The 15,058-nt window shown below is 43.5% G+C and overlaps 1 protein-coding gene across 1 annotated transcript in view; it reads left to right on the top strand.

Moving 5' to 3' along the window:
* The window catches only part of LOC126473893 (loricrin-like), a 118,708-nt gene that overhangs the window by 66,963 nt on the left and 36,687 nt on the right, over positions 1-15,058 (top strand). Inside the window, exons 5-6 of the mRNA XM_050101233.1 lie at positions 4,791-4,871; positions 9,202-9,297. Coding sequence (XP_049957190.1) covers positions 4,791-4,871; positions 9,202-9,297 — 177 coding nt within the window. The remainder of the gene's footprint in view (positions 1-4,790; positions 4,872-9,201; positions 9,298-15,058) is intronic.

The raw sequence follows: 15,058 nt of genomic DNA, 5'->3' as shown, positions 1-15,058 counted from the left end.
GTTTCGTTTTGTGTACTGAAGGCAGCACTCTGCCAACTTAAGGTCTTTTGAACGCGGTTTTTTACACACATCAGAAACTTTCAATGGTAATGAAGACGAAGACATATTGGAGTGTGTAGCCAAAAGTTGTGATTAATACTTTTATTATGAGTCTTTTTCCCTCACTCTTAAAAAGAAAAATTATCGGTCTTAGTAAGCGACGAGTGTATTATGTTATTTTGTTCTTACAGTGATAGCGTGTTACCCCGGATAATTTAGATTCTATTTTGAGCCAACATGACGCTACACGCTACTGTAGCAGGGAATAATAGTAATCTGTAAATGATAATTTCGTATTGGTACCGTTGATTCTTGATACACACATCTGATCAACACGGATATTAAAAGCCTTAGAATCTCAATCAGTGACAACCTGTGATAAAACCTGCACTCATTAATGATACGTTACTACTGAATGGCTACAAATCGATAGGGATGGTCTATGAAAAAATCCGTTTTGCGACTCGTGTTTCAAACCAGAGCGCTGAAGGCGAGGACTAGTAATAACCATTTGGATAGTAATATATCCGTTACTCAGTGGTAGATTTCATACTGAAGCACAATAAAGTTTCTTTATTCTACGCTCCTTGTAACTGCGCGCAACGTAACTGCATCCTTCGACTTTCAAGAACGCAACCTATCCATTCCCTGGCCAACACATCAGGGGAGCAATACTTGTTTCGACGAGTATGAAAATTGAGTACTTCCACAACGTATTAGCTGGAGAACTGAGTCCGTGAGAAATATTCTGTGTGTCAGAAAACGATCACGTGAGTACAGACTTGCTTTCTTCTGTTTCTAAGGTAATGGAGCAACACGCAAATGTGTGGAGGTTGAAAATGTCAAAGGTTAGCAAAGTCTTCTACACTCGCCTTCTGAGGATATTTTTCAGCAGAGAAAACGTGGTAACTCAAGAACTGCTATGCTGTACAGCGTGCGCTAACACTGAAGCCGTGCTTTGGATTCACCACGCATAGTTCCGTTGGAGATCTACTGTACATATAAACTGTACATATCTTTCGACGGCAAGAAACGCTAACAAAATTTTCTTTTCTGATATTTGCTTTGTCTATATAAGATTTCCTTTCGACGATCTGCTAAAATCTGTACAGTATTTCGCATAGGAAAGTGTAGATATCATCGTGCGTTAGTCTGTACAGTACTAACGAAACGCTTTGCTTAATTTAATAATATTTAGCTGTAGTAATTACTGTAGTTTTCAATATGCTTATTCTGTATCATACTATTATTCATAGAAAGTACTTGCCGATTTATAAATGGTGATTTTAGATATGTCTGCTTCCGTATCCATAATCGGAGTGGTACCATATTTTCTTCTATTACTGTCTGTATAATTTTTAAAATGTAGTTATATTTTCAGTAAAAAAAATCTTTCTATTGCTAATTTACACATAGTGGAATCAAAGTGGTATGAAGTTTTCTTCTAGTACTGTCTGTATATTGTGTACAATTGTAGATGTGTTAACATATCATAAACGAATGGTTTCTGTTGCTTGTTTGTATTTATTGGTGAAAGAGCAATACATATAGTTGCTCTTCCTTGTAAATAATAAGCGTAGTAGTGCCTGCTCTGACAGACGCCACTGACGAAATTTTAAAGTAGGTTGGTTTATACAGAAAAGTTTCTGGAGACTGCTGTGTTCCAGCCCCGTTCACGCATCGGCAGTGTGTCTTCCCCTGCTCACTTCTCTTCAGCGTTCGTTATGTTACCTCCTCCTAGCGCCGTGCAGAAGTATATGAATTAAGGAACGAGAGGAATTATATTTCTGTAATTCGTAGAACATGACATCCATCCTTTCAGACTCCCATATCGAAGAAGGAAGAGAAGAGAAAGAGAAAATTGTTCTTTGGTTGCAGTTTTCGATTTATAGCAGGATAAATATGTCTGGCTGCGATGTCATTACATATTGAACACTTGCGCAGGTGGGAAAGAACTGGGAATTGACTTGCACGTCGTAGTGTTCAGGGCAACAACTTTTTCGTTCTTTATGAACATGGTGCTAGATTATGCAAAGATAACCAATCCATTGTGTTCTCAGCCACTGTAACCGTTGTAGTGGCTGATCAAAGTATCATTTGATAGAGAGTCACCCTAGAGCAGAGGTGCACCGTGTTGTTGCCAAACAGTTTATTTTGCAGTTGAGAAAAGAGCCATACTTTTAGAACACGAAAATAAAATAATGCCAGCCACTTGTGCTTCAACGAGGAAAAACAGCCCATGCATTTGTTCCTGTAAAATGACGTAATGATGAAATAAGTAGATTACTTTTTAGCAGTCTCGTGCGCATTGTAATATTTCGTGAATATTTTATGATCTTTAGATTTCAAGCGCAGTCTGAAGAAAATATTACTAGCATCCATACAATTAAACTGGCGGAGTTATTGATTGCTAAGAAAAGATTTAATAGTGCATGTAAAAATGTCCCAGAGAAAATGGATCCGCAAACAAGCCGCTTGTGAAATAACTGCGTATACACGGTGACAAGCCGCCACTGATTTCGTATGAAATATTTTCCTAGTTACTACAAATCTATTTGGACTACCTCAAATAAGAAATACTGTGTGACCCAAAAGCCCGTTGGCATTTGAAAATTCAATTTTTCACGGAACAACGTAGGTAGAGAGGTAAGAATTGACACACTTGCTTGAAATGACATTGGGTTTTATTGAAACTAACAAAAAGTGAACAAAACGGTCCACAGACGGCGCTTCATATGATGCAAAAACAGTAATCAGCAGAAGAATCGATTTTTAGAAAAGACTATATTCTTTATAACAAATGCTTCACATGTTGGGTGTCATTCATCACCAGTACCTGTTAGTCGATGGACAATATTGTGAACAACACGGCACAGCAAGTTAGTAGGTACGGTGAGAAATTGCCGTCAGATATTGTCTTTTAGCATCCCTAATGATGTCAGACTATCACGGTAGACTTGCAACTTCAGCTAACCCCACAACCAATTACCGTCTAAACAAACGATAGCTTCGAGCTTCGTGATCGTTTTCTTCACAGCGACACCTGTCACAGGACCTTTATCCCTTCGAATATAACTCTTACGGTGATAGAATTTTAAAGCTGTGATAGAAACTTCTCCACTCTACTAGTACATCTTTACTAAGAATACCTTTTCTGGTAAAGTCAGTCTGCTGCTACTGCTGGGCATGTGACTCCCTCTCTCATAGTGTGTGTGAAAACTTATGACACACACACACACACACACACACACACACACACACACACACACACACACACACACACACACACCCATGCCCGAGGGCAGACTCGAACCTCCGTTGGGACCAGCCGCACAGTCCATGACTGCAGCGCCCAGACCGCTCGACTAATCCCGCGCGGCCCCTGTCACATTACAGCTCATTTTATACACGATTCTCATGCTGCTTCGCTGGCCAGAGAGGAAAAGTAAGAGAACTGAGATCAGATGAGCTTGAAGGCCAAGGTGCAGATCATGCTCGACCATATTGGCGCGTTAGGTATAGTCGTACGTCAGCAGAAAAATGTGGCGGTGCCTCATTAAGCGTCTATCATATACCTCAATCATGCTCCATGGGCGTAGCTCGAGCGCATTTGATGGGAAATTAACCGAAAATTTTATCTTTCAGGTACGTTTGTACTAACTATTGGGGGCATGCCAACGTTTTAGTTTGAGGGCGTTGCTGCAGCACCTGTGCAAACTAATGTGACTCTGTTATGGGTATAAGCACCGACATGTAGGAAAGGGGTTAGCGAGGCATTTGTGTCTTTCCGACGAGCATGCGCTAAATGCGGGAACGTAAACTATGGCGACGTTATTACCAAATGCTTGCAAACAGGACGAGCGTGCTGTTATTATTTTCTCGGATGCCAAAGGACAAACACCGTTTGACATCCATCGGAGAATGAAGACTATATGTGGGGCAGCAAGTCTGTCGAAAACCACCTCTGGGGAACGATGCGCCAAATTCCCTGCTGGTCCCGATTCGACACAAGACGCTGGTCGGTCTGGGAGGTCAGCAGAAGTTGCGCCAGCTCAAGTGGAAGACACTGGAGCACCCGCCCTAGAGTCTGTACATGCGCTTGTCAGACCTTCGGGCCCAAAAAACGGTCTTGAAGTGTCCGTTTTATCAAACCCCGTGCGTCAGTGCGATGATAGCATCATTGCTCATGGAGATCTCGCCTGATTGGCATACCAATTCTGAACTGTACGGCCTTCGAAGGGAAATTTTTTGTTCGGCCCATATAGGGAAATATTTCATGCTGAAGTCAGTGGTAGTTTGTAACCATTACACATTCGTAGTTGTCACACAGACAGCTCGCTTGTGTACCCACGCGTACTGGAAGATTTTGCCTTGCGTCATCGTATACGACCTGCCGTGTCAACAATACGAGATAGTCATTCGTTTTCAAACAGGTGGTAGTCGTATTCACCACTATAGTGCCGTCCATCTGGTACAAATATTTAATTCGGATCACCGATTTCACAATTGTTACCGATTTCGAGAGCACGAGTATCAGAGCAAAGGCATAAGAAACTGTGAAAAAGATTTCAGCTGCCATAATCCGTTGGGTGACGGGGTTGGAATGGAACAGAGCTAAGCGTGTAGAATAGAGATAGAGCTGTGTCGAATTGTGACGACGTTTCGGCCCGGTGGCGTCTTCAGGGCAGGCAAGCAGAAGGCTAGCAGACGTAGAGCGGGCGGCCTGTAGCTTGTGTGCTGTGCCTGGCCAGGACTCGGCGGACGGCGGCGGCGGCAGTGGCAGTGGCTCCATCCTCCAGCTGCTGCCCAGCCTTCTCGGCTCCAGCTCAGGGGTAACTATCCTCAGCACACACGAAACTTACGTTACTACATCACAGGCTATAGACGTAAGAGACCAGCCAAAGAGTGAATGCCGTGCTTCGTTATTCTAGGTCTCAGGTCGAAACTGATTTCAGGCAGCTTTAAGACTTACATTGTTACTGATTTGTGGAGATTTAGATGAAGGGACAGATCTAAAGACAACGGAAAATAGCGTCCATGGTAGAGGAGGAAGAAGTAGAGGGTGTAAGCAGGTCGGGAATACAGAGGTTGGAATATGTGCAACAAACAATTGGGAAAGAAATATCGTGAAGTCTGAAGGTGTACAAAATCTGAAGGAGCAAGCACCGTACAAGGGGTCATCACATCCGTATTTGACGACATTTTTTAATAATGCTTTGACAACTTTCAGTTGGTTTTAAGATAGGTATTGATGCTACTGACGCAGTCAGCCGTTGTACTGCTCAGCAGACGACAGTAGTTGTCTGTAGTGATGACACATATGTGCTTTCAGGCAATGCTAAGATTCCCGAATGACATTTCAGTCTACAGCGAAAATGAGGAACCAATCGAAAGGAATGCCTCATAGAATAAGGAGGGAATATTGATTAACACTTAGTGAAAGGAAGACATGGGTAATGAGGTGTTGCAGAGATGAGTTACCGATATTCTTATTATAAAAAATGGAGGCTGTGTAGTAGACGGAGTAAGACAATTATGCTACCTTGGGAGCAAAATAATCCATGATGGGCAAAACACGGTAGATATAAGAAATAGACTGGCAGAAGCAAAGAGAGAAATGCTCACTGAAAGTAATCTACTAGTGTAAATTGAGAGAGAATTTTTGGAGAACGTGCATTGGTAGTTCAAAACTGCTGGAAGAAAAGCATGGACCATAGAGAAACCAGAAAAGCAGAGAATGCACGCATTTGAGATCTGGTGTTAAAGAATATTGCTGAAAGTCAAGTGACTTTATATGAAAACAAATGAGATGGTTTAATGCAAAATCGACAGGGAAAGGGATCTGTGGAAAACGTGAAGGAATACGATAATATGACATGTCTTACAGCATCAGGTATAATTACACGTCCGCCTCTATTTCGCTTATGTATGAATATAGGTGGGGAAAATCAGCTGGTAAATAATCTTTGAAATTCATAGTGGAAACCTTCAGCTGTCTTTTATTTTGCACAGTGCTACTAGATTCGGCTACAGACTATTCTCAAGCTTAAGACGCATAAATGGCAGGAATATTATACCATGGTGTAAACGGTTACAAGTTGCTGTTGCAGACTAACCATAGTCAATAAAAATGTTAGCAATATAATAATTGTGCAGAGCAGTTGTCACCAGAAGGTTTATTATCACCGAAAGTCAACAACTACTATTGACTTTCGATATGAATAAGCCCTCTGATGACGACTTCTCGGTACAATGTTGTTATGATTCTGATAATTTTATAGACTATGGCTGGGTTTCAACAGCAACTTGTAATCGTTTACATCATGATATAACATTCCTGTCATTTGTGCTGCTAAACTTTAGAACGGTCTGTGAGTGAAACTAGTAGCACTGCGCAAAAGAAAAGGCTGTTGAACGTTTTGGCCATGAATTTCAATGCTCATACGGGCTGTGTCAAAGTCTTTTCATCAAAGATGTAAAGATGGTAGATCACATCAAGGGGAACAACTTTTGCTGATACTTCCTGGTGACATTAGCCGCCTCTTATTATTGGTTATGCCCCTGAGACTAGGCAGGGCGTAGGAACTCTGCAGCATACATATGCAATTTTTGTTGCCTATAATTCAGTCATATACTCCGTGTGAAAATTAATTTGTGGTCTAAGCTTTAGTAATGGGGACTGGCTATGGGATTTCAGGGGTCTTGATGGATTGGTTCAAATGATAAGTGTAAACCGTTTAAACACAGGAATTCGGATCGATTTGTGTTTTTTGCTCAATTATTCAGTCCCTGACGCAAACTTTGCGGTCTTTTTATGGGTCCGGAACTGTGACTAAATAAAAAAAAAAAACTTTTAAGTGTTTTCCTTACACCATTTATAGCTTAGTGCTAATAACATCTAATAATCCCTGATTCACATGCGACAAAATTTGTCTTAACGTACATAAGACTAGAGCCTTAACTATGACACGAAACCTATTCCAAAAATATTATCGTATATCTATTCTGCTAGCTTCCTGGCCCTCTGTGGTACACATTCATTGGATGATGTGTTTTTCTTCCGGTCTTTATCCTTGTTCAGTATTGTTTCATTCTCCACCTTTCAAACATCTTCACTATTCTGTCTGTTTTCATCCTCGCTGACATTCTGTTCAGGAAACGTATGTCTCTCAAAATGTATTGCTTGAATATTCAAAAATGGTTCAAATGGCTCTGAGCACTATGGGACTTAACAGCTGTGGTCATCAGCCACTACAACTTAGAACTACTTAAACCTAACTAACCTAAGGACCCTTAGGCAGGATTCTAATCTGTGACCGTAGCGGTAGCACGGTTCCACACTGAAGCGCCTAGAACCACTCGGCTACCCCGTCGGCGCCTGAATATTACTATGGTGCAAATCTTTTCGTAGTGTTCCCATTTCTTCGTGGTCTTTTTGTACCTTATGGTGTAGAGTGTTTTCAAATTAACAAGAAACTATCTCCCCTACGTCTACTACTACAAATCTGCATCGCAAGACACAGTACCGCACATGGTGGAGATGACCTTGTAACACTACCACTCATTTCCTTTCCTGTTAAGCTCGCAGATGGAGCAAGGGAAGAACGATTGTGTATATAAATTCGTACGAACCCCAATTTTTTAAATCTTATCTCTGTGGTCATTATGCGATATGTACGTTGGCGGCCGTAAAATGGTTCTGCAGTCAGCCTCAAATTCCGTTATCTAAATTTTCTCAGTAGGGTTTCGCGTGCTGACTGAAAGAGCCGGCAACAAATATACGTAGCAGTACGCCTCCGAATTGCTTCGATGTCTTCCTTTACTCAAACCTGGTGTAGATCCCACACTCTCGAGCAGTAGTCAAGAATGGGTCGCACTACTGTTCTACGAGCAGTCTCATTTACAGATCTGCTAAACTTCCCTAAAATTCTCCCGATAAACTGAAGTCGGCTGTTCAGCTTCCCTGCTACCGTCCTTCGGTGCTAGTTACATTTCATACCGCTTTTCAGTATTTTGCCTAGATACTTAATTGACATGACTGTGTCAAACAGCACACTGCTAATGCTGTATCCAAACGTTACAGGTTTGTTTTTTATACTCATCTTCCTTAACTTACATTTTTCTACGTTTAGTTCAAACTGGCATTCCTCACACCAACAATAAATTCTGTCCAAACCATCTTGTATCCTCCTACAGTCGCTTAACGATGACACCTTATCTGTTCTATGGAGGTCTCCGAAATTCTTTCCATCTGGGTATGCAGTTCCTGGTTAGTATATGTTCATTCGAACTTTCTCCTGTTATTCACTGCTCCAATAGCTTCTGAGTATTTTTTGCTTAAGTTATAACTTGTAAATCAGTCCTGTTCCTGTAAATTTCATAATTTCTCCCGTGTCTTCCCAGGTTGCATCACTGTCTGGTATGTCTTAATTTTGCTTCTTGAAAAGATTCTTCTTGTAATATGTAGAACTTGTGAGTGTATGTGCAAAGTTCATATTCTTAATTGATGTTCCCATAGTCACTTTTTCCAGCAGAGCAGTTTCTGTTCCTTCTCTTATGTATTCAAATCTCTTTATCTTACGGTTGTTTTTTATCCATCTAATGTGAGACAACTAGGAGCCATATTGATGTCGGTCATGTCATATCGGCGGAAGTTGCCTATTTCTGAAGCTGGGTGCGTTAATTCGTCACGACTAACGTCCAATTTAGAAAGTGCACGTTGAAAAAGCAATTTTGTATTTCAGGACACTGAGTATGCTTCAGGACTGAAGGAACACGTATGGGAAACACTTAAGAGCTTTAATGAGGTTGCAGACAAGGACCCTTATGAATAGGAAACTCGCAAGTAATGACAGATTTTGCGAATTTCTGCTTGTTTGTTGACAATATTAAATCACAATGAAAGTGGAAATGGTTCTTCTACCTAGCTGGAAGGTGAAGTGTGATACTTCATCCTGAAAAAGGCTGTTACGTTTGGAAACAGGACTTCGTGATCACTCTTCAAAATCAAACCATCTGGGTTGATAGTACCCACTCTCACTCTGTACTAGTACGTGAAGGATGCCACACAAGTAGGGACCAGGGCAATCACTGTTCTGTGTGTTTCCCTCGTTGTGGCACGAGCGACACGTCACAGCTGATGTCAGCAACCCCTATTCCCAGAGCGGGGGCGACGACGCGTCCGGCGGCGGCGGCGGCGGCAGCGACAGTGGATCCATCCTGCAGCTACTTCCGGGCCTACTGGGCGCCAGCTCCGGGGTAACTAACTGCTAGCTAGCGCTTTCGCTGCTCTTAGTGTACAGTGTAAGGTAACTGCGCTACTACCAGTACAGTATCAGTAGAGTCGGCTACTAACCCCACTAATCCCCAGGGAGACAGTAAAGCAGGCGGCAGGGACGGCAGCGGCGGCAGCGGCAGCGGCAGCGACAGCGGAAGTATCTTGCAGCTCGTCGTCGGTCTCTTCGGCGCCAGTTCAGCGGTAAGCTCGAGCCACACAGTTACAGAGCAGTACGAGGGCTACCCAAAATTTACGAGAATTTGAACATTATTTCTGTCTTTCTATCTTCCATTTGCTATTGCCTTTATCCCGCATTGTGGGCAGGTTTGGCAGAGTTAATTACGGAATTGGCATGGTTAATTTTAAGGGGTGGCCGGATGCCCTTCCTGCCGCCCCCCCCCCATACCCCCCCCATACCCCTGAGCTGTCTGCGTCAAGTGTAAATCGTGAAATAGTGTGGATGTGTTTCAAATGTCTGCGAGTCGTGTAACTGAGGTAGGACGTGGGGACCAGCCCGTCATTCACCTAGTAGGATGTGGAAAACCACCGAGAAACCACATCCAGGCTGGCCGGCACATCGACCGTCGCATTAATCCGCCGTGCGGATTCGATCCGGGGACGGTGCGCCTACCCGAGTCTAGGAAGCAGCGCGTGAGCGCTCTTGGCTACTCTGGCGGGTGACGAGAATTTGAACATTGCGCCCAAACAATTAGCTGTGCAAGCTCCCGCCTCTGGGCACCTCTAGCTGTTTCTTTCAGCAGCCAGTCTGGCACTTACCGGCATTGTGAATGCATCGTTGCTGACGCTGTTGCTGATTTTTTACACCGTATTCTAAAGTGTCTGCGAATTTAGAAATTGCTGACTTGAAGGAAGAAAGGATCTGCATTAAGTTTTGTTTTAAGCTCAGCAAAACTGCATCTGAAAACCAACGCATGCTAAGTGAAGCTTTTGGTGAGCAAACTTTGAGCGCAGACAGAACATTTATGTGGCTTAAGCGATTTAATGATAGCTGTGGAGCATGGCAAACATTGGGGCTGACTGTCATCATGCACAGCTCCGGAAACGATCGCGAAAAAGCCATAAGAACACTAGGCAGAAAATCCACGATGTTTGAGAAATCACTGAAATTTCGTATGGGCCACGTTAACAGGTTTTAGCGAAATTTCAGTAGAGTTCTTTCGGGTTGAAGTGTACACTGTACTGCAAACAAAGGTCCGAGATGATCAAAATTTCCTTTCAGGGTCATAACTGCCAATGAATTATGAGAGCACGGTTATGATCGTGTAACAATGTAGTAACCTCCGCAGCGGCCACAGAAAACGCTCCACTTTCACAGCAACATCAAGTAAATGGTAATATTTTCTTATTTTACATTCACGGCAATGTCTATAAGGGATGTCTTTCATGTGCTCAGACAGTCACAAAGAATTCTATTACAGTGTTTTGAGAGGACTGCGTAACCTGTTGGACGGAAATGGCCTTAGGCATGAAAGAACCAACACAGTTGGTCATTTTTCAGATTTTTTCGTCATTGCTGATAGTGTGCTTTCGGGTGTAAGGTCATTTAGTGCACAATATTTCGAAGACCGATCAAGTCTTCTTCTTCAGTTACTTTGCTGATATGTGCATTCTCTTCCTGTACTCGACGTTGGTTCGATTCCAGACAGCGACTATAGATAACAGCAAAGTTAGCAGCACCTGAAGACGACGACTCAGTCGGTCTTTGAAATACTGTGCACGACAGGGTGAAAACAACTCGACTATATAGCCGGAAGTATATCATTATAAGGCTGATAGAGGGTGTCCCAGAAGGAATGGTCAGTATTCAATGATAGGACAAGAACAACCAAAGCAAAAACGTCTAGTAAATAGAGGAACTAAAATGCTTACGTCAAGAGCTATGAGCGCATCTGAATCTTAGACACTGTGAAACAAATCTCTTCTAGTGCAAGCTTTTTGCTTTTCACACTTTGTGAGGTGGTAGTACGGACCAAAACAAGAAAAAATCATCTAGTTAACATGGACTCTAAAATGTGTACCTTAAGAGCTATGAGCACTTGTGTAGCAGAAGAGGTGTTTCACAGCAGCAAAGACGAACAAGTGTGCATAGGTCTTAAGGTATCCATTTTAGAGACCACATTTACTCGACTTTTTTGCTTCGAATGAACGACCCTGTCATACTGCAGTAGTTGTTGGCTGCTGTGGATGAAGGCGTGAATACTAATGAAGGCTAATTTGAAGTGGCAAAAATGTACAGACGATTTATCGGTTTCCCTGTAAGTGGTGAAGTTTGTCTTCACATACCTGTCGGCTGCTGTCCCGACCGTGGCTGGTACCAATTTCTCTTCTAGCAACGGTTCAGTTTCTGGTCAATTAACGTGATAGATAGGACAGAGGGAAGCTCGCACAAGAGAAAATGTGTCTCTTCTGGTAAAATGTAATATATTGTTCTTCAAATAACACAAAAGGAAATGTCGAGGCCACCTGATACACAAGTGTAACCATAAGTTCATGAAAGCCAGGTTCTATTGCTTCTTGCTGCAGGACAAGCAAGTCGTATGGAAGTCACTGAATTAGAACGGTCCAGTCCTTGACTTAAGAGAGCGCAAGGGGAGAAAACATGGAGAACTTTTTTACTGGTATGAATGGTAACGAAAGCCCGGGAAGGGCACTTCTAAAAAGTATTCCGGTATCACCTTAAATAGCGCCCGATCTGAATGATCAGCAGTATAACTACGAACGCTACTGAACGTAAACTCGTAAATCAACTTAACTGTGTGCAACCTCGTGATCGGAAAGGACAGTGGTGACAAACGCTGCTCAAAGCATTCTCACCGACGCTAAGATGGAGTCTGGTCCCGAACTTACGACTTCGTATCTGATCACCTAAGATCATCTCGTCAACTGGCCGATCATGCCGCTTTCGCCACTTTTGTGGCCGATAGCCCTCGACACAGTAAGCTTCCGCCGTACTGCCAGCCTAACCAGCGCAGCAGTTACCGTTAGCTGCTCTGTGCAGCGATCAGAGCCCGCGGCCCTGGGGAATGGGAATGCCGAAGATGTGGCGACTTCCGCGAAAGAGGTGGGCGCTATGGTGTGCTTCCGTGGCAAGTAGCCGTGGACTAAATGTGAAACTAATGGCTGGATAACCTCTGCAAGTATTCGCCAACTTTCATTATTGCAGAATTAGTTGAATTAGGACCCAGAAAATTCGTCCACTCCCCAGAGCCGATAGTCCGATGGTTAGGCAAGCCACTGGAGACCTGAAATGGTCGCGAAAAATGAGTCTGATGGCCAAGATTAATTACGATGACTTTTGAAATAACAATTTAATCAACTCGAGATATAATTTTGTGAATAACCCGAATCTGATGTTAAAAGTATTAATTTAAATTAGTTAGTGCACCCTCCCTTTGTCACTAAGTTTTGTGGTCAGTCCATGAAACGTCTGCGCTCTATAATATCTCATTACTTCTGGAACACCCCGTGTACGCCTCGCTCATTCTTAGGGAATTCCTGGCAAAAGTCCAGATGACAACTCTCTCCCTTCCATCCAACTCACCTGGTTCAGCCCCTTGCGATTTCCTCCTCTCCCGTGAAATACAAACTGGTGTTCAAAAGCTGGTGTTACGACTTCGCAGATGAGCTTCGAGCGGAACCGCTACTAATTTTGAACGCGATTAGCCTGCAGACATGCAGCACTGCTTCTAGCAATACGATCTCGCTGGAAGAGCTGCGTACAATTGCGAAAGGGCTGCTTTGAAGGTGACAAATAAAATTGAGCTGTAGGGTAAGTTTTCTGATTTACTGGAATGTGCTCGCAAATTTTGGGTAGTACCTCGAAGGAAAGATGGGCTGAAGCTATATACATCTTCTCTCTCTCGTCCTGCGTCGTAGGATCCTGAGAAGGCGTCCGCGAAGGGCGCCCTAGTGGGAAGCCTGCTCCGCGTTGTCTTTGCGGTACTCGGTATTCTATCTGGACCGCAGGTAAGGTGTTTACTTCTACACACGGCTAACGTACTGCTGCCGTAAAGCAGATGTTTGTTACTGTTTAGAAATTTCGTGCGTCCACTAGGCAGACAAGAAACCGGAAGGCGATGGCGGCGGCAGCGACAGCGGTGGCATTCTCCAGCTCCTCCCTGGACTGCTGGGCTCCAGTTCTGGGGTAAACAACTCTCGCCTTCATACACCGAGATCTTGGTACAGATTTAACACATCACTATATGTAATTGCTTTCTTCTCAGGACGGACGACAGGATGCCGGAGGAGGAGGAAGTGACAGTGGAAGCATTCTGCAGCTCCTCCCGGGACTGATCGGAGGTCTGTCTGGGGTAAATGTTTTCCTCGCTGGGTGAGACCGCCCCGGCGGCTTATTTGTGGTATTTTCTAGTAATCTCGCAGGACAAAATATCAGTCATGTCTTTGCCAGAGCACGTGAGTCGCTCTGGAGCGCTGTAGTGCTTCTAGATGGTGTACAGTTGGTACGAGGCGGTCATGTGAACCTCCACCAAAGCTACAATTGTTTCTTTTTTATGCATCGACATTCACGCTCCGGTCTCAAATACTGTTGTACGATAAATGTTCGTAAACTGCATTATAACACTATATTTTTTGAGGCTGTGGCGCAAGCTCGTGACCAGCTGTCGGTCTGACTCCAGGAAGGATGTAGCCCTTCTTTCTGCGGCGGCACTACAAGGAGGAGGGGCGACTGAATCCAGTGCCCCGGGCGCCCTTTATCGCCTGGAGTGATGCCCGCTACTCAGATTGACACCTTGATCAATAGACCTGCGACGGACCTGGAGGGAATGGAGCGAGTAAAAGTCCGAACCCCCACCTGGGACTGAATCCTGGGCTTCAAGGGTCAGAGCCTACTGTTCCACCCACTAAAGCACCACGGCCACTGTAAGAACTTTATACAGCTATTATTTTACAACATACTAAACGATTAAGCTCTACACGTCATAAAGCGTAGTTTGGGCTACAAGATTTCGTAATCTCAAATAAATAGTTTTCTTTCGTGATAGGAATAGGACAGCAGTGATGCGTTTGACAGTTATGAAACTGTCAAGAAGGAGTAATAATTGTAAACTATACTACCCAATTGCCGGCCTCGGTGGCCGTGCGGTTCTACGCACTTCAGTCCGGAACCGCGTGACTGCTACGGTTGCAGGTTCGAATCCTGCCTCGGGCATGGATGTGTGTGATGTCCTTAGGTTAGTTAGGTTTAAGTAGTTCTAAGTTCTAGGGGACTGATGACCTCAGATGTTGAGTCCCATAGTGCTCAGAGCCATTTTGAACTACCCAATTAAAAAAGGAACCAAAATTCGTTTTTGAGAAGAGAAGTTGTCTATTTTCTCCAACTCTATATATCATAGAAGCCATCTCATTTCCTCGCTTTACATCGACTATAAGACGGGATAGTTTGGAAAACGGCGGTATAAAGTTATGGTCACAGTGCACAAAGAATGAGATGCTTCTGCGAAACAACTCTGTCAAACATTGAAGTTCACGCAAAGATGACAAAAAATATTTGAGTCATGAGGTCATGCGGAATGAACCATAAACACGTAAATAGTGAAGGGGTTCTATGTGTACCAATAGGTTGTTGTGGAACCTGGGCTGTAAGATGACGTGCTGACGTGTCAGAGTAACGGAAAGCTTCTGGACTTGCTCATGACGACTCTGTAAACGAAGTTCGTTAATGTATCAAAACGAACCATCCAATGTGTCTACAAAAAACAG

This window comes from Schistocerca serialis, chromosome 4, assembly GCF_023864345.2.
Source record: "Schistocerca serialis cubense isolate TAMUIC-IGC-003099 chromosome 4, iqSchSeri2.2, whole genome shotgun sequence".
NCBI lineage: Eukaryota > Metazoa > Arthropoda > Insecta > Orthoptera > Acrididae > Schistocerca > Schistocerca serialis.
The sequence above is the reverse complement of the archived record's forward strand: the minus strand, read 5'-3'. Positions and strand labels throughout refer to the sequence as shown.